Genomic DNA, 18,434 nt, shown 5'->3' with positions numbered 1-18,434 from the left:
AGACACCAGGCCAGCTTTATTCCTGCTTCTGGGCAGAGGACTCCTTATTTCCCCTCTCAGCTCCAGATTTCATGTTTGCCACTGAGAAGCCCTACCACTCCCACTTGACACATGTCTCCCTGGCTCCTGGCAGGACCCTTAAGTCCTGGAACAGTCTTCTTTAACATCCCTCAGGAGCCCAATAAACATACTCTAAAGGAATGCAATCATCCATTTATTCAACTTTTCCATGTGTAAGAGCTTCTTGGATGGAGTGTCATGGAAGCTCTTAAGGGAGAAAAGGCGGGGTGGGACATGCATAAAACCTAGGAGGAGGGTTAAAGCCTAGGTTTTGTTTTAGAGTTGGGTAAAGAGGAGCTATTGAAGATTTCAGAGAGGACATAACTGGCCTTAACCTGGGCAAGATCTTGGAGGCAAGACAGCAGACAGGGAGCCAGGTGTTGCAGAAGTGATGAATAGGGGGTGGAAGCAGTGGTAACGGTTTAATGTTGAGTAGCTATATGTTCTGAGTCAGGGACAGTGGTGGCACTTTGTCAGCTGGAACTGAGCTGGAGAAAGAAAGTCGGAGCTCACACCTTGGGGATGGAGGGAAAGGAGGGAAAGACCAATATGTGAAGGAGAGGATGTTCAGTTGTTGCTTTATTCTTGGTTCAGGTGACCAAGGAGGATGGCCATCACTCCCTATCCATCCCTGGAGACTTGGTGGGGGAGGAGCTTCCATCCCTCCACCCCACCCCGACAAATTTTTAGTTCAGGCTGAAACCAGAGAAAAATATGGAGGGAAAAAAAAAAGGAGTCGAAAACTGAAACAAAGTCCATGAGGTGGGGAGCTAGAGAAGGCCCCCTTCAAGTAGCTCAGGCCTGGCAGCTTGTGCTGGGCCTCTCACAAGAGGTGAAATAACTCTGGGAGCAAACCCGAGCACATGTAGGGCTTGAGGGTCTGTGGGGCTGGGCCACCAGTGTCAACCCACTGCTCCCACTTCAACCGCACCCAGGGGTGCGGTGCACTGGCATTTTCTGCTCAGACTGCGCTGGTCCAGGGAAGGTGTCTCTGCCCTGGGTGCTCAGGGGGAGACCCCATGGGACCAGCGCAGGCGCAGTCCTGCAGGCCCGAGACTGCCCCCTGGCGCCGACTCACTCCTCCCAAGGGCTCATGTCGGTGTCAATGGCCACACAGTTGTAGGCAGCGTATCGGAGCTTCTCCTCACACACCTTGGCGCTGCAGGGGGCAGGGAGTTGTTCAGCACCAGGTGTAGAGGCCCTTCCATCATGACCAGGGGCTCCAATTTGTACCCTGAAGCCCTCCTCCACCCTAGGATGTCACATTTCCCTGACGCCCCACTCCCCAGGCTGCAACTGAGGGAACCCACCTGGCATAGTGTGGCAGGAAGAGGGTGCTGGAGCAGGTGGACGACTCAGGCAGCGCGTCTGTGGTCTCATAGCTGGGGGTGTGGAGGGACCAGAGATGAGGAAGAACTGTAGGGGCACCGGGCAGCGGTCTGACAGGTGAATGCGTGTGTGGCGGAAGGCAAAGACCAGCCACAGGCGCTTCCAACTAGACCTCCCTTCCCCATCGGCTCTCACCCCAGCTTGTCTGGGTAGATGTATATCCGTGCCGGCAGACGGCTGCGGCCGGTGACAAAGCGCAGGAAGCGGCTCCGGTCCTCTGATGGAGGAGAAGGAAATCAGTGCCCACGTGCCGGTGGAGGAACCTCTACTGCCTCGCCCATCTCCGCATCCCAGGAGTGGAGTCTGAACCCAGGAAGCCCTCTGCCCTCTCCACTGACCGTTGGTGAAGTTGTTCAGCGCCTCCCAGAAATACTGCACGCGGGTGTCAGATGGCTCGAAGTCCTCAAACCGGGCTGGGGGACAAAGCCACACAGAATTCATTCTCAGGTCCTTAAGCCCCGCCTCGGGACTGTGCTGCCCGGCCCCACACTCACTGAGCTTGCGCAGGGCATCCACAGTGACCTCTGGGTCCCCGCACACCTTCTTCTCCAATTCCTGCCACGTCAGCAAGTCCAGCACAGCCTGTGGCACCACCTTCAGCAGACCTGCCTGCATGGCTGCCACCTGGGGAGAAGGGAGGAGGTCTGGCTGGAGAAGACGGCACAACTCCCAGCTCAGGGTGTGGTGGGGACACCTGGCCTCCACTCATGGAGATAAAGTACCTCTGTGCCCCACAGATCAGCAGGAATGTGGGGCAGAGGGGTGGTGGGGGCCAGAGTTCTTGGGGCTGAGTTCTGGTGGCCCTAGGGCTGGGCTCTGGCTCCTGGGAGCTGTTGACAGCTCTCTGTTCCACTGGCCTCTGGCTAGTACCTGCTCCTTGCTCTCTTCTAGCCGTGCCTTCTGCACCAGTTGGATGAAACGGGAACGGTCCTCATATCCCACCACGATGCCTGAACCCCCAGGGATCAGCTCCACCACCTGCTGGTCACTCAGCACCGTGGTGAATGTTAGCTCCTTCCCAAATTTGAACTCAAATGTCTCCTTGTCCATTCCTTCCATCACTTCCAAGAGCTTCACCTGGGGGTTGAACAGAGGAAGGAAGGTCAGCTTTTCATTGTGGAGACAGTCTTGTTTTTCCTCAAGAAGCTCACAGGAAAGCAGGGGAGGCAGCCAGGCAAGGCAGCTGTTATGCAGGCAATGAGGGCAGGGAGGGGGTTAGTAGATGGATTGTGAAGCCCAGCATCAAGATGATGCCTAACCAGCCATGGAGATCAGGGAAGGTGTCCTGGGGGAAGTGGCAGCTAAGCTGAGACCTAAATGATTGGCTGGGCCACCAGCAAGTCAGGAAAGAGAACATCTTAAAAAAAGGTGGAAAGAGCAAAAGGCCTGAGGAACCTAACTGGGCAAGTGTCCAGAGATACAGGGGTCATGTAAGGCCTTTTCAGACTCTGCATTTTATCCTAAGCCCAGGGTGGACCACTGAAGGGGTTAAAAAGGAAGACTGAAATGAACTACTCTAGCTGCTGGAGATCAGATGGGTAAGAAGGGAGACATGGTTACCAGATTTGCAATCAGGGGCTGGATCAGGAAGGAAGGTGACTAAACCCAAGGGATAAAAGTGAGATGGGAGAGGTGGGCAGATTCCAAAGGCAGATGTGACAGAATGTGGGAGGTGAAGGAGAAAGAAGAGTGAAGAATGACCCTGAGGGGCTTGGCAAGGGGAGGGATGGGTGGTGGTGCCACTGTGAGACAGGAGCCCTAGAGGGAGAGGATGAAGAGTGTGCTGAGCCCAAGGTGCCATCTTGGGAAAGAAGTCCAGCAGGTAAATACAGGGTCACCAGAACAGTGACAGGAATTGAAGCTATGGGAGTATGTGGGATGGGAAAGGGGGAACGTGTATGGTAAGAGAAGGTTCAGGACAGCCTAGGGGTGCAACAAGCTTGAGAGCTGGGCAGAGAAACCCGGTCCAGGCCCTAACTCACCAGCACAGAGTCCACAGCTGGAAAGTCCTTACTCCAGCTCACCTCTTCACCAGAGAGCTGCTTCCACACAAAACCCGGCAGAGCCAGGACCTGTGGGACAAACACTGCTGTCTTCGCACCCTCAACTGCCCAGGTTTGGCTGGCTCTTCTTTCCAAGAGCCAGGACTAAGCTGGTGGGGTGCAGATTAGGCTACTCACCAGGAACTCCTTACCCCGAAGGGCAGCCCCCATCAGCTGTCCGATCCACTCATACTTGGCAAAGTCCCGGCAGGAGGGGTTGGGCACATACATGTCCCGGGCCTCGCCTGTGCCATTGCCCTGCCCCCGAGACAGAGCTGTCAGCATGGCCTGTGATGGACCCTCCTGTGTTACTCCAGATGCCTCAACAACTTCTCTGAACACCCTCCACGGAGGGGCCCTGAAGGAGCCCTCTGAACATACAACGGCTCCTTCTCTGTCCGCCCAGAAGCTGCCCCGGGCAGTTCAGTCTCTCCCGTGCCCCTTCTCCGGCTTAATCTGGCTACCTGGGAGGTTTGCAGAGACAGGACAGCAGAAACAACTTGGGAGGTAGGGGTGGGAGCTTACCTGGTTGGCTGTTCGTACAAAGAAGGGCAGAGGTACAGGGGTGTCCGCCGAGCTAGGGCACAGTTCTTCTGACATGTCTGCCAAGCTGTCCCGGAAACCACCTCCTGAAAGGACAGACAGATGCTCTCAGTTGAGGCACACAAGAGCCCCAGCTCCCATAATGGAGTAAGAAGCAAGTCCCCTATCTGGGTTAGCTGGTCACCCTGGATATCCCAACCACTCTCAATATGGCAGGACTCTTGCTACTGGCCCTCAAGGCCTCACCTTGGTCAATGATGCCTTCTGCAATGAATTTACACTCCCACCACTGGTCATAGCGCATGGGCCACCTGTAAGGAGGGATAAGTCTCTATCATTACACTGGGCTAGGGCTCAGGATGACCCACCAGCCCAGGGTCCACCCAGGAGTAGGGGCTACAGAGGGGTAATGCCGAGGGGTCCAGAGGCAGTGTGTGGGTGGACACGGGTCCATGTGTGCCCTGAGCAGGTCCCCTGCCCCCAAGCCATACCTGTAGTCCAGGGGCTTTTCATACTTGTCAGAGGGCTTGAGGCCTTCATAAACCTGGGGCCAGGGGGAAGGGGAAGGAGTTGTGGAACATCTGAGACCAGGCCCCATTCCTGCCCAAAGACCTTGCTCGGGTCCCTCCTGGCCCAGTGCCCCCGAGTCCCCTTGCTGACCCGCCATTGCTCTGACCCCAGGTGGTCCAGACCTGGGTGAAGACAGCGTTCTTGCAGGCGGGATCCCGTAAGGGGCAGGCACGGTGTTCCATGGCGAGGCGCCGGTTGATGTAAAGACGTGGCATGAAGCTGGGCTTACTGCTCTCTGAGTCACGCAGGCACTGGGCCACCAGGCCGGGCCGCTGGCGTGACAGCAGCAGGAACTGCTTTACTTGCTGGGCAGGGAGAGGTGACCAGAGTGGGGACGGCAGGCAGTCAGCCTCTGTCCAGGCCCTGGAACATTTCTCTGTTCCAACCCCACGGGGCCAGTTCAAGCCTACTCTATCCCTGGTCCTTGCTTTCAGTCTCTCCCTTAGTCCAGCCACCAGGGGAAGCTTTCTAAAACAGAAAACCCAACTTTGTCACTACCTTACATAAAAATTTCCCAATGGCGCCACTGACCAGGAACAAAGTCTGGCCCCGGTGCCCTTGGCTACCAGGGCAGCTTCCTGCCCACCTCCTCCTGCCTCATCCATGTCACACTCACGCCTATGGCCATGCTTCTCTCAAGTCATCCTGAGCAGCTGGGAACTCCCATTGTGCACCTTTCATCCAACCTGCCCTGTCCATTCTGTCGCCTCCCCTCCCCAAGCTCTGTGTATTTCACATACTCTCTGGGAAACAGGACCCTAAACACTAAATTTTTATTATTTGTGTCTGGTTTTCTTCCTGTGTTCCTAGAGCCTAGCAAAAGTTCAGGCCTAGAGTAGGTCTAAGACCTTTCTGATGAAGCGTGAACACTTGCATGAGCAAAAAGTGCTGCCAAGACCGGCACTTCCTGAGTCAGGCTCACCTTAATCTCACTGAAGGTGCCCAGTGTGTGGTCCCAGGCTGGTACCAGGTGGTGCAGGACGCTGTCTAAGATCTTTATGAATCTGGGGAGGTTGGGTAAAGATAATTGCGGCTGAAGTCATAGATGCAAGACGCTCTCACCACTCCCAATACACAGGGACAGGAGAAAGCGGGGCCCAGGGGCTCTCTGCCTCTTGAAGTGGAATAGCGTATGATATAAGACCTCTTCCACACAAACAAAAGGCTCAGGATGCGGGGTGGGGGGAGAGGGAAGGGACTGACTGGCCCAGGACCACAGCCACCTCTGGAGGAGAACAGCTCTGCGGTACAGTACTTCCGGGTCAGTGCCTTCTAGGCGTGGGTATCGCACAAGATTGGTGGGCTGGAACAGGTCTGCATTTAGCCCTAATTCCCGCTGTCTAGAAGACTTGATCTTGACCCCTCGAAGACGCACATCAATACCGTCATCTGGGGGAAGAAGTCAGAGTGAGATCACTTACAACGCCTGCTACCTCTTTGGCCCCGAGACCTGAGAATGGCTCCTTAATGCTCAGCCTTGTGTCACCCTTAGCCCCTAGAAACTTGGGGCCTTTGGGATCCCCTTCTATCATCTGATTCTGATGATTATATTCTGTGCTAGTTCCTCCATCCACCACTATAATATGGGGATGCCTGAAGGTCCCAACGCCATTCCTCTCTCAGGTGAGCCCAAGCACTTCTATGGCTTTAAAGGCAGGCCTATACCCGGCACCGTCCCCTTGGCTTGGGCCCCAAAGCTTCAGATCTTGGCATCAGTTCAGCTGTCACCTTTACCCCAACTCCAAGTCCATCTCCTTCACTCCACACTCACTGCCAGCTAACCCCCATCTACGTGCTGGGGCTCCCTCTCCCTCCTTATGGCCTTAAGCCCCACCTCGGCACTCAACGATGCGGATCTCGATGATTGGAAGGTGGACAGTCATGTCCTCCAGGACACAGACATCCCCGATCAGGGTCCTGAGGGGATGAACATGAAGAACTTTGGAAACCCCTTGTCTTCAGGGGTTGCTGGGGTCACAGTCCACCTTATGCCTCCAAGCTGGGCCAGATCCCGCTGCCAGGATCATGTCCCACCTCCCACCCCAGGTCAGTTCACTCACTCGTCAATGCTCACATCACTCAGCTTCTTCAGGTTGTCCCCTTCACCCCCATAGACCACCACCCGCTTAGGCATAAAGTTGTCATCCGTGGTATCCACAGTGAGTAGTAGCTTCCTGAGGGTTAAGAGGGTGCACATGTGTCTTTACGCTCACAGATACGTGGCTCACCCACCCTGCTGTGCTCAGAGCCCACTCACTTGACAATGGTGCCCTTTTTCATGGTCAGCCGTACCCAGTGCTGGCACTGGGACCCATCGCTCTCCCAGTAGGTGTCTGCGTTGCTGTCTGTCAGGCAGGACACATTGAACTCCTCCTGGGGAGCGCAGAGAGGTGGATGGGCCAGGGAGCACAAGAGAGAAAGCACAGTGGAACTGAGCTGGAAGTCCATCAGGTAAGGGTGGAGGGATTCCAATAGGACTTCCAAGATGGGGGGGTGGACTGAGTCTGGCCTGTGGGGAGTCAGGTTTGGCTGTGGCTTAGAGTAAGAGTTCTGAATCTAGCAGGATGTCACTACATCTTGCTTGGGGTGGGAGGAGTCCCAGCACCCACCGTGTAGGAGGAAACGTCTATGCTCTCCACATACTGCTTCACGCTACCCAGGTTCTCATCCTCCTTGCCCAGGTGGTCGTACAAGAAGTGGATCAGGTCCTCGTCGCACTCGTAGGTCCACGTCGGGGGCACATAGCTAAGCGACCCCAAGTCCCTAATTAGGTCGGGCCCAGACCTGGAGCTCCTTCCTCCCCAGCCCATCCCAGCTTACTCACAGTAGCCTTTGTACAGCTTCAGTGTATGCCTCGGCCGGCTGAGGCCTTGATCCCAGGCGATGCGAGTATGTCAAGTCTACCACCTGTTCCCATCTGTGCGCACAGAATGGGGGACGGGATATGGAGACCTCAGCAGGCGGCAGAAGACCCTGGAGCCTTCTCCAGCGCCCTGGCTCCTCTAAACCGTGCCTCCAGAACCCGCACCCCAGCTCCCTTTAGGTCCCGCCCCCTTTGTTGTCAATCCTATCAGATCACACCGCCCGGGCTGTGCCAGTCTAGGGCCTGGCAATCGGCCAGCAAGCCCCACTCCTCCCAGCGCAGGACCTGAGCACCGGGCGGTAGTCCACTCCGAAGAGCTGCTGCTGCCGCTGGAGGTGGTCTGGAGTGTCGATGGGTACCAGGCGGGCCCCGCCCTCGGCCGGGCGGCACACCAGGAGCCAGCCTTCGTCCAGCCCGCAGTCGCCCAGGTGTTCCGTCAGCTGCTCCTGCCGGGACGCGCCAGACGAGGACAGCCGTCAGGGAACTGCCAGCGGCCCGCCCTGCCCAGCCCAGGGCGAAGGGCACCAGACGCTAAATCAGCTCGATATGGGGGAGGGAAGGGGACCACCCAGGGGCTTCCCTGCTCCCGGGGTCTTTTGCACCTTGGTCAGCTTCACCCAGAGCCCGTGGCCGTTGCACAGCTCTTCGCCTGTGGTGCGCACGCAGGCGCCGCGCCGCAGCTCGATGCTGTCGCGGGCGGCGCGGAGGGGCCCGGAGCCAGTACCGGGGGCCGGGCCCGTGGCTCCCACACGCAGCCCCAGGCCTTCCGCCTCCCACACTGGCAGCAGCACGCGCGACGGTCCCGCCGGGTCCTTGTAAAGCTTGTAGAGCACCTCGCGCGGCACGAAAGCTAGCGCCGCCGGCAGCGGCCGCCCGGCACGGAGGCTCTTCGCTGCCTCCGCCAGAAAGCGCACGCGGCCCAGCAGCTGCCGCGGGGATTCCAGCGCCGCGCCCGGGCCCGGGCCAGCCATGACGATGTGGCCCAGGGAAGCCGGGCAGAGGAGCTTCGGCCGAACCAGCAGACAGAGCTTCCCACCACCTTCAGCCCCGCCCTCGACCAGCCTTCGCCGTAAGTTCTGGACTAAGCGCACCTCATGTTGCCGCCGTATTGGCCTGTGTACTTGGATACTTAATTCTGTTATCTATTTCTGTGTCTCCCACTCAGTCAGCCAGACCCAAGTTCTGAAGTTTCTACCTGATCAATCTCCCCACTCCATTCCCATTGCTACTACCACTTACCCCCATTGCTACTACTCTCCTTTAAGCCACCATCCATCCTATCGAGCCCCAAACGCTACTCCTTCGACCTTCTGGAGCTTCCCTGCTCCCAGTGAGTCTCACTACAACCAGCTGAATCTTTAAGAATCTATTAGCTATCTTGTCAGGCTTCCCATCCTAGGAGCAGTGTGACTAAAACGTTTGGGAAAATAATCCCTCCCCAGCCTGGCTGCTGACGGGACTCTTGAGTCGTTTAGACTTGTTCCTGGTGGTTACTCCTAACCTCAGGACACTGGTGATCATTACCGTTTCTCCCAGTAATTCTAAACCAAATGAGAGGAAAGGCCAACGTGGGAAGAGAGGAGGCAAAAACAAACAAACAACAAACAAACAAACCATGTACAGAAGTTGTTAGTGATGTACAATCACGGAGGAAAAGGAAACTTAGTCCCTCCCCCACCCTTGTTTATTGAAGTTTACTGAGATGTAACTCATATCATATAAAGTGTACAAATTTCAAGTGTACAAATCACTGCTTTTTTATATATAACATTAATTTTTAATAGTAAAAAATACATATAACAAAATTTGCAATCTTGACCGTTTTTTCTAAGTGTACAGTTATCTATTTCCAAAACTTTTTCATCACCCCAAACAGGAAACTCTGTAATCTTAAGCAATAACTCCCCATTGTCCCCACTGCCTAGTTCCTGGGAGCTAATCTACTAAAGCTCTAATCTACTTTTTGCCTCTAAGAATTGGCCTATTCTAGATATTTCATATAAGTGGAACCATACAGTATTTGTCATTTTGTGTCAGTCTTATTTCACTCAGCCTAATGTTACAACCATGTTGTTGCATGTATCAGAACTTTATTTTTATGGCTGAATAATGTTCCATTGTATAAATACACTACATTTTGTTTATCCACTCATTTGTTGATGGACACTTGGGTGGAAACTTTGTTTTGATATAGTTATCAAATAAAGGTATCAATAAATAAATAATCCCATGTAATTTTGAAAGTTTTCCATTTTTTTCTCCTTAGTAAGTTGGGAACACAGTGCCTCTCTGCTGATCTCTTCAAGCTCTTTGTATGCTGTCACGCTACTACAAGATAAAGTGAATACGTGCACTTAACAAAGGCCTGCATGAGCAGAACTCTGTGGATAGTTCCAGACTATTTAAATCCACTAGCTTGATATCCCATTTTCCATTAAGCCAATTGCTCTTTTGCATTTTCTCTTTGCATATGCTGTTCCCTTTGCTTGGAACACCCCATTGCTTTCCCCAATTAAATGGAGTCCTTGCTGTTTGTGTCTAGCTTTTTCCCTTTAAAACATTTACCATTGTGATTGCTGACTTCTATGTTTCCTCATCAGTCTGTAGCTCTTTAAAGAAAGAAAATGCCTCGTTCACCACTGTAACCTCTGCACCTATTATAGTGCCCGCCTCTTTCTAGGTAATATAAATATTATTTCAGTTTCCTGTACAACTTTGTGCTATCACAGTTGTGGCTGGTTGGGCCCGGCATAAAATTATTAGAACTGTGGAGAGTGGCAGTGAAAAGTGAGCCTTGGGCCGAGTTTTCTGGGATTCCCAGGCCGTCAGAGAAAAGCAAACTCCTCATACCATGCCAAGTGTATTTACAACAAAGTTCTTTGGGGAAGTGGGGGTGGGGGTGGGGGGGTGGGGTGAATGTGTGTTTGTTGTTGCGCCGCTACAGCAGACTTTACGGTGAAGAGACTAGGGGTGGGGTCCTACCGGCAGCAGCTGGGGCAGCCCAGGAGCGGTAGCGGGAGTCTGATCATGTGACCTTCAACATGGCGACTGCCCTGGCTCATCCCTGGAAGGGGCGGAGCCTGGGCAGAGGGCAGGCTCAGATTCAGTCTATAACGGGGAGTGTGCTCGCGTTTACGGACATCTTATCATGGAGGCGAAAGAGTCTAGGTGAGTTCTCTGGGCCACCACGCAGTGTGGCCATAGGGGCTTCTGACCTGAATCTTTCAGCCTAGGAATCTGTTCCTATACCCTTCTTCCCCAGCCCGGAGAACCCAAGTCGCTGGGATTCCAAATCCTCCAACCATGGATTCCTAAAGTATTCATCCCAGGGACTACCTAGCTGGACTGCGTACCCCAGACCTTAATTTAGGAGACGCCCCCTGGACTTTCTAATCCTCAACTAAGATCCGCATTTCGGACTTTCATCTCTGATTTCCCCATGACTATCCCCCCGCCTGGAGATTTTTCAGCCCCAAAACCTTCCAGCCCCGGAACTAGCTCACTGGTACCCTTGTTTCAGAGACACCCCTTCCCCCCACCAGTTCTCCTAAGTGAGTTTTCGTTCCCTCAACCCCACTCTCCCAGTCCTTCCAGTGGCTTTGAGCCTGGGGAAACTGGGACTATGCGTAGGGTCAAGGCCCCAGCACCGGCCCTTCTAGTCCTGTACACCACCTGATAGGCAGAGGGCGGAATCGGCGGGGAGGCGCAGCTTGGTAGCTGGTCTGGAGAAGGCAGATAGCCGTGCTGGATGGACCGTATCCGCCTTTAGAACGCGAGCTCTGCCCAACCCCCAGGCTAGTTCACTGAGACCTACCCTTCCCTCCTCCTGATCCCCAGACCTCAGGGTTTTCCGGAGCTTAAGAATGACACCTTCCTTCGAGCAGCCTGGGGAGAAGAAACAGACTACACTCCTGTTTGGTGCATGCGGCAGGCAGGACGCTACTTACCAGGTCAGGGTCAGGGCCTCGGAGTCTAGGTAAAACTCTGGAGAGGGAAAGGTTTTTGAGGGGCAGAGAAGGGCTCTTGGAGGTTCCTCAGGGCTGAGCCCTGCCTTACCTTTTCTCTCTGCAGAGTTTAGGGAAACTCGGGCTGCCCAGGACTTTTTCAGCACCTGTCGCTCCCCAGAAGCCTGCTGTGAACTTACCCTGCAGGTGAGGGGTCAACAAAAGAGGAGGGATTTATGCCCTCCGCAGGCCACCTAGCAATCTGTCTTCTGTTCCCTGTAGCCACTGCGTCGCTTCCCTCTGGATGCTGCCATCATCTTCTCCGACATCCTTGTTGTACCCCAGGTACCTGCTCAGATCTGACTCACAAATGTGTAAAACAGAAAGGACAGTCAAGGCTCAAGAAAAGCACTTATCCTTATGGGACAGAGGGAAAAACAGGCTGGAGGAGACAGAGCTTGGCTGAGTTTCATTCTCCTTTTCCTCCTTCCTGGCATGGGTTGAACAGATCTCGTTCTCCAGGAGTTACAGGTTGGGAACCCAGATGTTTTCTCCCCCACCAGGCACTGGGCATGGAGGTGACCATGGTACCTGGCAAAGGGCCCAGCTTCCCAGACCCATTAAGAGAAGAGCGGGACTTAGAGCGCCTCCGGGATCCAGCAGCAGTGGCCTCTGAGCTGGGCTATGTGTTCCAGGCCATCACTCTCACTCGACAGCAGCTTGCTGGGCGTGTGCCACTGATTGGCTTTGCTGGTGCCCCGGTAATATGGACCAGGGCAGGGACTTGGGCTTGGAGAAGTTACTTTGGCAGGTCTGGGTGAAGACAAGGGAAGAAGTGTCAGTCTGGCTTTTGCCTTTTGCAGTGGACTCTGATGACATATATGGTTGAGGGTGGCGGCTCAAGCACCATGTCTCAGGCCAAGCGCTGGCTTTACCAGAGACCACAAGCCAGTCACCAGCTGCTTCGCATCCTCACTGATGCTCTTGTCCCTTATCTGGTAGGACAAGTGGCTGCTGGTGCCCAGGTAAGACCTGAGGGAGAGACGAATAGCCAGGGCTTAATTTTTAAGGACTAGAAACAATTCAGTTCCTTATACCTGATAAACTAGGTATCTTAATGCCAGGCACAAAAGAGTCTTGACCTGCAATAATCTGGCTGGAGCAGCTAAGCCCAGACACTGGGAGGGGGGCTTAGTACTCTGTTCAAAGATAAAAGCTAGCACTGGGATCTGGAGAAGGCAAAACTCTTTGACTGGAACTGGATTTCTAGGTTTAGGCAATCTCAGGGATGAAGTCACTTGGGGAAAATTGAGGCACATTCTACATGTGGGGCCAGATAATTGCTCTTTGTATGTTACGTATTTCATTTATTTTCACCACCCCGTAATTGTAGGCATTGCAGCTCTTTGAGTCCCATGCAGGGCATCTTGGCCCACAACTCTTCAGTAGGTTTGCACTGCCCTACATCCGTGACGTGTCCAAGCGAGTGAAGGCCGGGCTGCAGGAGGCAGGCCTGGCACCGGTGCCCATGGTAAGGATGGGGATGAGCTGAGGGAAGGTGGGCCCATGATGGTAAGGATGGGGATGAGCTGAGGGAAGGTGGGCCCATGGAGCTATCAGGTTAAGTCCTGCATGGAACTAAGTGACCACTAGAGGGCAGCAGAAGTACGACTAAGGTATATTATTAATAGCCAGTAGAGCAAAGCTCTCTGCAGCCTGAGATTTGCCCTTTCCCCCAGATCATCTTTGCTAAGGATGGACATTTTGCCCTGGAGGAGCTGGCCCAGGCTGGCTATGAGGTGGTTGGGCTTGACTGGACAGTGGCTCCCGAGAAAGCCCGGTGAGTGATGGAAGGTGAGGTGGAACAGGGGACAGCTGCAATATGTGCAGTCACCAGAAGAGGGCACTGACTCTGCTTCCAGGGAACGCGTGGGAAAGACGGTGACCCTGCAGGGCAACCTGGACCCCTGTGCCCTGTATGCATCTGAGGTAACAACCAGGTTCTTGTGTGTGTGTCGGTGACTTTGTCTCTGCACTCTCATGGTTCTGAACATGGTTGTGTTTATTACTATGTGTGTGTTTTCATCATCGGTTTATCCCTCCCTCTACTCCATTCACAACACGGACTCTAGGAAGGCAGGACTTTCTTTTCACTGATTTTGTTTATCTGGCTTTTCTTAGTGCCTGGTCCATACTAGGCATCCGATAAAGTTTTTTCTGAATGACTGAGTAATACTGAGTGCCTCCGTGTATGTGTGTCACTATCATGTATATGGAGGGCAGAGGCGTGCTGGCCCCCCTGCAGCCACTGCCCTGTTGGTCCCCCCAGGAGGAGATTGGGAAGCTGGTGCAGCAGATGCTGAATGATTTTGGGCCACAGCGCTACATTGCCAACCTGGGCCATGGACTTTACCCCGACATGGACCCGGAACATGTGGGAGCCTTTGTGGATGCTGTGCACAAACACTCTCGCCTGCTTCGACAGAATTGAGCGTGCCCCTTTTCCCTTTTCCCTGAAGTACCACTGACACAGATGATTGTTTCCAGGAGAATAAAAGTTCCAGAGTTGAAGTCTTGCATGTGGTTCTGTTTGTGAAAGATCTGTGCCCTCATCCTCTGTTCCTTCTTAGCCTCTTCCTTCCCTGTGCTGCTTCTTGCATCCTCACCCACAAGTCATTAGAGCTCAGATATCAGTGCCTTGGCACTGTCGGACTTCATGTCAGGGCCCTGACACCATTGTGCTCTCAGATTTCCAAGCCCCAGAGCCACATGGGGTTGCATAGATCTTCCTAGGAGTGGGAGCTGTGACCTGTGCAGGGAAATGGGGTCCCTACAGCATGTGATAGAGAAAGAAATGGCAACCCACTCCAGTACTCTTGCCTAGAAAACTCTATGGATGGAAGAGCATGGTGGGCTACAGTCCATGGGGTTGCAAAGAGTTGGACACGATTGAGCGACTTCACTTTCACTTTACAGCATGTGAAGCCAGGGCTTTGTGTCTGGGGAGGAAGGGCATAGAGATCAGAGAGGGACACAGCAATGGTTAGAATATTCAGAAAGGCCTGTTGAGGAAGATGGAGTCTAGGTCAGCAGGAAGAAGCTGAGAGGCCTTCAGCTTTGACCCGAAAAGTTGGGAAGAGGGCATAAAGATTGGCTGAGTTGCTTAGACATGCATCACTGAGCTGAGAAGGCTTCTGACACCCATAGGCTTCTGTGCATACCCTCTAATTTTCTCAGTATCTTGATGTTTCTGCTCATCATAATGGTACCTACTTTCTGGGGTCTGGCCCTGACATGCCTGTGAACTCTGCAGAGGGGTCTGGTGTGGTAGGAGACCTTCATTTGTCATTCCACATCTTATTAGAGTGCTAGGAACCCTCTGTGCTATAGGCCTAACCAGCTCCCTGTCCCAGCCAGGGTGATGGAGAATACAGAGAAGGGCCCCATTTATTGAAAGAACACAATTCCTGATTTTAGAAAAATGATCTTTTCTGTGATTTGTGATTTATTCATAGAAAAGCTGTGAGTTCACATACTTGCTAAAAAACGGCAACTGTGATACAGAAATGGGAGTGGTATCTTCTTTTTTTAACCAACCTGTCAGACTGAGAGGTTGTACGGCCCATGATGGAACAGTAAGACTTGAGTAGCCACAAACAGCAAATACAACTTATCGGTCAGTGTGGAGGAAAAAAAAAAGTGATATAGTTTGTCAGAGAAAGGAAACTAAAGCAGACAGGTTCTTAGTTCACACTCTAGCTAGACCACCCCTTCCCTATCACGCCCCACCCCCTACTCAGGAACTAAGACAGGAAACAGTGAACACCAAGATACTGGCATCTAAATGACTCTTCTGAACGCCCGTGCTATCTCCTACAATTCCAGGCTGAGGAGGGGGGCAGGAAGGTAGCAGGAACATGACGCACTGTGGAGGTCAGCCAGAGCTAACAGAGGGGTTGTCCACCTGGCCTAGAAACTAGTCAGACAGGGAAAGGCCAAATGCATTCCAGCCGCAGCCTCCAAATCAGTGACCCATGGGACTGTAGCAGAAGAGGGCAGAGGAAGCTTGAGGTAGAAAGGCAGGGGAAGAAAGCAGGTGCAGGGGAAGCAGAGAAATGTGGCGCTGAAGGAGCCACTCAGGGCAGAGGGAGCCTAGTGCTCAGGAGCTTGTTGGGTGACAGTGGTGAGTACAGGAGCCACAGAGATGGGGAACATGTTTAGCTGGCGCGAGAGAGGAATGGGGATGAGAGATCTGGCAAAAAGAGAAGGGACACATTCATGCAGATCCTAGAACATGAATTCACAGACAAACCTACATGTGGAAATCCCACAGTTACACATACAGAGACAGATATAGACCAAACAGATTTATACATGTGCACTCATGTGTGGCCAGATACACACAGACTAAACATGCATCAGCAAACAGCAACAGACACACAGATATGTACCACAGTATGCTCACATATGTGTGTACCCTCACACAGAAACCCACCGTCCAGCACACAGACCTGACACATACACATAAATATATATGTGCACATACAGGCACGCAGAGATAGACCTATGCACACAGACACACGTATTCAGTCATTCAGGTCTCTACACACACTTAAGAGATGAAACCAGATACTCTAACACAATGGTGTCCAGAGCAGATGAACATTATGAGCTCAGTGGCCTCCTGTTCACCTTCACCTGTTTCTCAGGAACTTGTCAGGCTCCTAGAGAGGCTGTGTGAGGCAGGAACAACAGCTTCTGTGGCCTCATGGCTTCGTGAGGTCAAAGTCTAAGTCCAGACTGGGCCTCCTCACCCATTACTGGGCTATGAATGCCCTTCTGCAGGCTGGGGTTTCTGCATAGACTAGACTTGAGATTTCCTCTTAACTGGCCATTTTTCTCCCTGCCACCCTCAATCTTCCACTGCCAACAGAATATACTCTGCAAGGGAAACCTGAGAAATGGTTGTGAATCTCCTCAGAAAACAAGCCTATCTTCCCACCCACAGCTACTTCAAGTACCCATCAAATTAGAACCAGAATTATAAATAGTTACAACTTTACAACATAATTGGCAACACACAGACTATAGTATTTACAGTACCATAAACGCTTCTGTTTCTCTGGTTACGCAATCCCTGAGACGGAACAGTGTTCTGTGTTTGCCAAGGGAGAGAGGGGCAATGCCCGGGACACGCAGGATACAAGGGCCTGAGGTGGCATGTTGTGGGTGCTGATCGGTCTGCAGGGCCCTGCTCCTCCAGGAACAGTGGGCTGTTGTGAGAACCCTGCCCAGGCAGGCGTGTTGGCTAGAGCTGGACTCTCCCATGCCTAGCCCTGTGGTCCTCTGGCTTCAGCCACAGGTGCTCAGAGTCCTCTCAGGGTGGACAAATGCTTGTATCCGTGGCCTGACCTGATGCTACCTGGGAGCCCAGGCTGCCCTGGCAGCGAGCCGTCTGCTTTCTCAACCGAAGCGCTCTCGCACCAGCAGCATCAGCTTCTTCTTGCCTTTGTAGATCTGTTTGAGGTTGTCGATGAACTGGGCAAACTGCAGGTGGCCATCCTGCGGCAGCAGGAAGGTCTCCCGGGCCTTGCTCAGAAACTCAATGAACTCTCCGTAGTGGCGAGGGCTGATATGCGTCAGGCGCGAGTGTGTGGTGTTGATGTAGGCATTGATGGTGGCATCCAGCAGCTGGCGCAGGGGAGCCTTGTCAGTGGACATGAGCTTTCCTGAGCTGCGGCGGCCTGGGATGCCGGCCAATCCTGGAGCAGTCACGGTGCAGCGCCGAAGGATGTCTGAAAGCACTGTGGCACAGTGCACGCTCTTCACCACCAGGGGGATGAGGGCCGCCAGCTCATTCTTGCCCAGGGAGTGGCTGAGGGCGCAGGCCCAGAGCACATCGTTGATGGCCGGGTGGGTGTCCTGGTTGTAGGCCAGGTTGAGATGGCTCATGGCCAGTGAGGCCAGCTTGAAGGCACGTAGCGGGTAGCCACGGAGCTCCATGTAGCGGGCGATGGTGAACAGCTGTGAGTGAGTCATGCCGCCAGCCGCAGCATCGATGGCGATCTGATAGGCTGCTTCGAAGGCGATGTGGTCCTTCTCACAGAGGGTAAGGGCCGACAGGGCACAGCTCTGCGGATCCTTCATAGCGCACTGCAGCGCCAGGGTGCGAGCACAGCTGGCCAGCTCCTCCCGCTGTGGATAGTCAAGACTGAGGCGCAGGATGGTGGTGTGGGAGACGGCTGTGGCAGCCACAATGCTGGTAGCCTCGGTGGGGGTGAAGAGTGTGTACCAGCTCTGCAAGATGCTCACCAGGGCCTGCACACCTGTCAAGGAGAGCCTGTGCTCAGCCACGAGCCTCCGGGTCCTGATCCAGGTCTGCCCAGATTACCATTTGGGGCGAGAACTTGGCCTGCAGGGACAAGCTCTCCCTCCTTCTCAGCAGCCCTCCCTCCTTCTCAGCAGCCCTGAAATGATCTGTAGTAACCAGGGCTACAGGGGCAACCCCGATGGCCAGACCCCATTTGAGGTCTCTTTCCATCCCTTCCTTCCCCCAGGTCAGAGGTTTGAAAGTTTCTGCAGGTGCTCTTAGCTCCTCACAAGGATGGAGCAACAGAGCCTCTGGTTTGCCTGCTCCAAGGCAGGAGTCTCAGATCGGCCCCTGGGTTTTCTAGCTGAAGTGAAGCCTCTCAGGGCAGAGTTTTGTGCTGGGGCTTTGGTCACTAGATGGGGTCTCAAGCCTCCAAGTTGTTTGGGATTTCTCTTAAGCATGGACAGGGACTGGGACTAAAGAACTGGGCCAACTACCTCCCAAGGCTGCACTCGAGTCCTGGTGGCTGAAAATTCATTCTTTCAGAATGTTTTCATCAGAGGATCAGAGTGCTGCTTGCCCTCAGGGTATGGTCCAAGCAGTGAGGGCAGAGCTTGGTCAGGCTGAACAGGGCCATCTTCTCCTACCAGCAGCCTCATCCTTCCCTAGGCCATCAATAATAGGAATATGAGAGTGCTCAGGATTTGCTGTCC

General features: G+C 53.6%; 3 protein-coding genes across 4 annotated transcripts in view; 1 reads left to right on the top strand and 2 right to left on the bottom strand.

The window, feature by feature from the left end:
• Nucleotides 1-201: 201 nt before the first annotated feature.
• On the bottom strand, nt 202-8,508 carry HECTD3 (HECT domain E3 ubiquitin protein ligase 3). Of its 2 annotated transcripts, none has more exons than XM_020897431.2 (21): nt 8,070-8,508; nt 7,753-7,913; nt 7,429-7,521; nt 7,214-7,349; nt 6,862-6,977; nt 6,665-6,778; nt 6,439-6,521; nt 5,828-5,993; nt 5,527-5,608; nt 4,727-4,909; nt 4,526-4,578; nt 4,281-4,345; nt 4,017-4,120; nt 3,630-3,749; nt 3,432-3,521; nt 2,320-2,526; nt 1,944-2,073; nt 1,788-1,862; nt 1,585-1,666; nt 1,371-1,442; nt 202-1,219 (listed from the first exon to the last, which is right to left on the bottom strand). In XM_020897431.2, exons 1-21 carry the CDS (start codon nt 8,436-8,438, stop codon nt 1,135-1,137), a joined length of 2,586 nt encoding a protein of 861 aa, XP_020753090.1. In that variant the 5' UTR covers nt 8,439-8,508; the 3' UTR covers nt 202-1,134. The 2 variants fall into 2 exon arrangements, 1 of the variants encoding a protein (XP_020753090.1); XR_011487899.1 differs by having other exon boundaries at nt 1,192-1,219; nt 1,371-1,476.
• A 2,019-nt stretch (nt 8,509-10,527) lies between these two features.
• UROD (uroporphyrinogen decarboxylase) lies at nt 10,528-13,982 on the top strand. The gene is made up of 10 exons (XM_020897373.2): nt 10,528-10,635; nt 11,305-11,417; nt 11,539-11,618; nt 11,694-11,756; nt 11,975-12,172; nt 12,275-12,436; nt 12,805-12,942; nt 13,151-13,251; nt 13,334-13,400; nt 13,741-13,982. Exons 1-10 carry the CDS (start codon nt 10,616-10,618, stop codon nt 13,900-13,902), a joined length of 1,104 nt encoding a protein of 367 aa, XP_020753032.2. The 5' UTR covers nt 10,528-10,615; the 3' UTR covers nt 13,903-13,982.
• A 914-nt stretch (nt 13,983-14,896) lies between these two features.
• The window catches only part of ZSWIM5 (zinc finger SWIM-type containing 5), a 166,921-nt gene continuing 163,383 nt past the window's right edge, over nt 14,897-18,434 (bottom strand). The window contains exon 14 of the mRNA XM_020897427.2: nt 14,897-17,737. Coding sequence (XP_020753086.2) covers nt 16,875-17,737 — 863 coding nt within the window. The 3' untranslated portion in view covers nt 14,897-16,874. The remainder of the gene's footprint in view (nt 17,738-18,434) is intronic.

The sequence above is a fragment of the Odocoileus virginianus genome, chromosome 5 (assembly GCF_023699985.2).
Source record: "Odocoileus virginianus isolate 20LAN1187 ecotype Illinois chromosome 5, Ovbor_1.2, whole genome shotgun sequence".
Classification (NCBI taxonomy): domain Eukaryota; kingdom Metazoa; phylum Chordata; class Mammalia; order Artiodactyla; family Cervidae; genus Odocoileus; species Odocoileus virginianus.
The sequence above is the reverse complement of the archived record's forward strand: the minus strand, read 5'-3'. Positions and strand labels throughout refer to the sequence as shown.

Coding starts and splice junctions, on each gene's coding strand:
- HECTD3 (XM_020897431.2), bottom strand. CDS start 8,438: ATGGCTGGCCCGGGCCCGGGCGCGGCGCTGGAATCCCCGCGGCAGCTG. Junction 3,750..4,016: donor TTGTACGAACAGCCAACCAG/GTAAGCTCCCAC, acceptor TCTCGGGGGCAG/GGCAATGGCACAGGCGAGGC. Junction 2,527..3,431: donor CAGCTGTGGACTCTGTGCTG/GTGAGTTAGGGC, acceptor TTCAACCCCCAG/GTGAAGCTCTTGGAAGTGAT.
- UROD (XM_020897373.2), top strand. CDS start 10,616: ATGGAGGCGAAAGAGTCTAG. Junction 10,636..11,304: donor ATGGAGGCGAAAGAGTCTAG/GTGAGTTCTCTG, acceptor CCTGATCCCCAG/ACCTCAGGGTTTTCCGGAGC. Junction 12,173..12,274: donor TTGGCTTTGCTGGTGCCCCG/GTAATATGGACC, acceptor TGCCTTTTGCAG/TGGACTCTGATGACATATAT.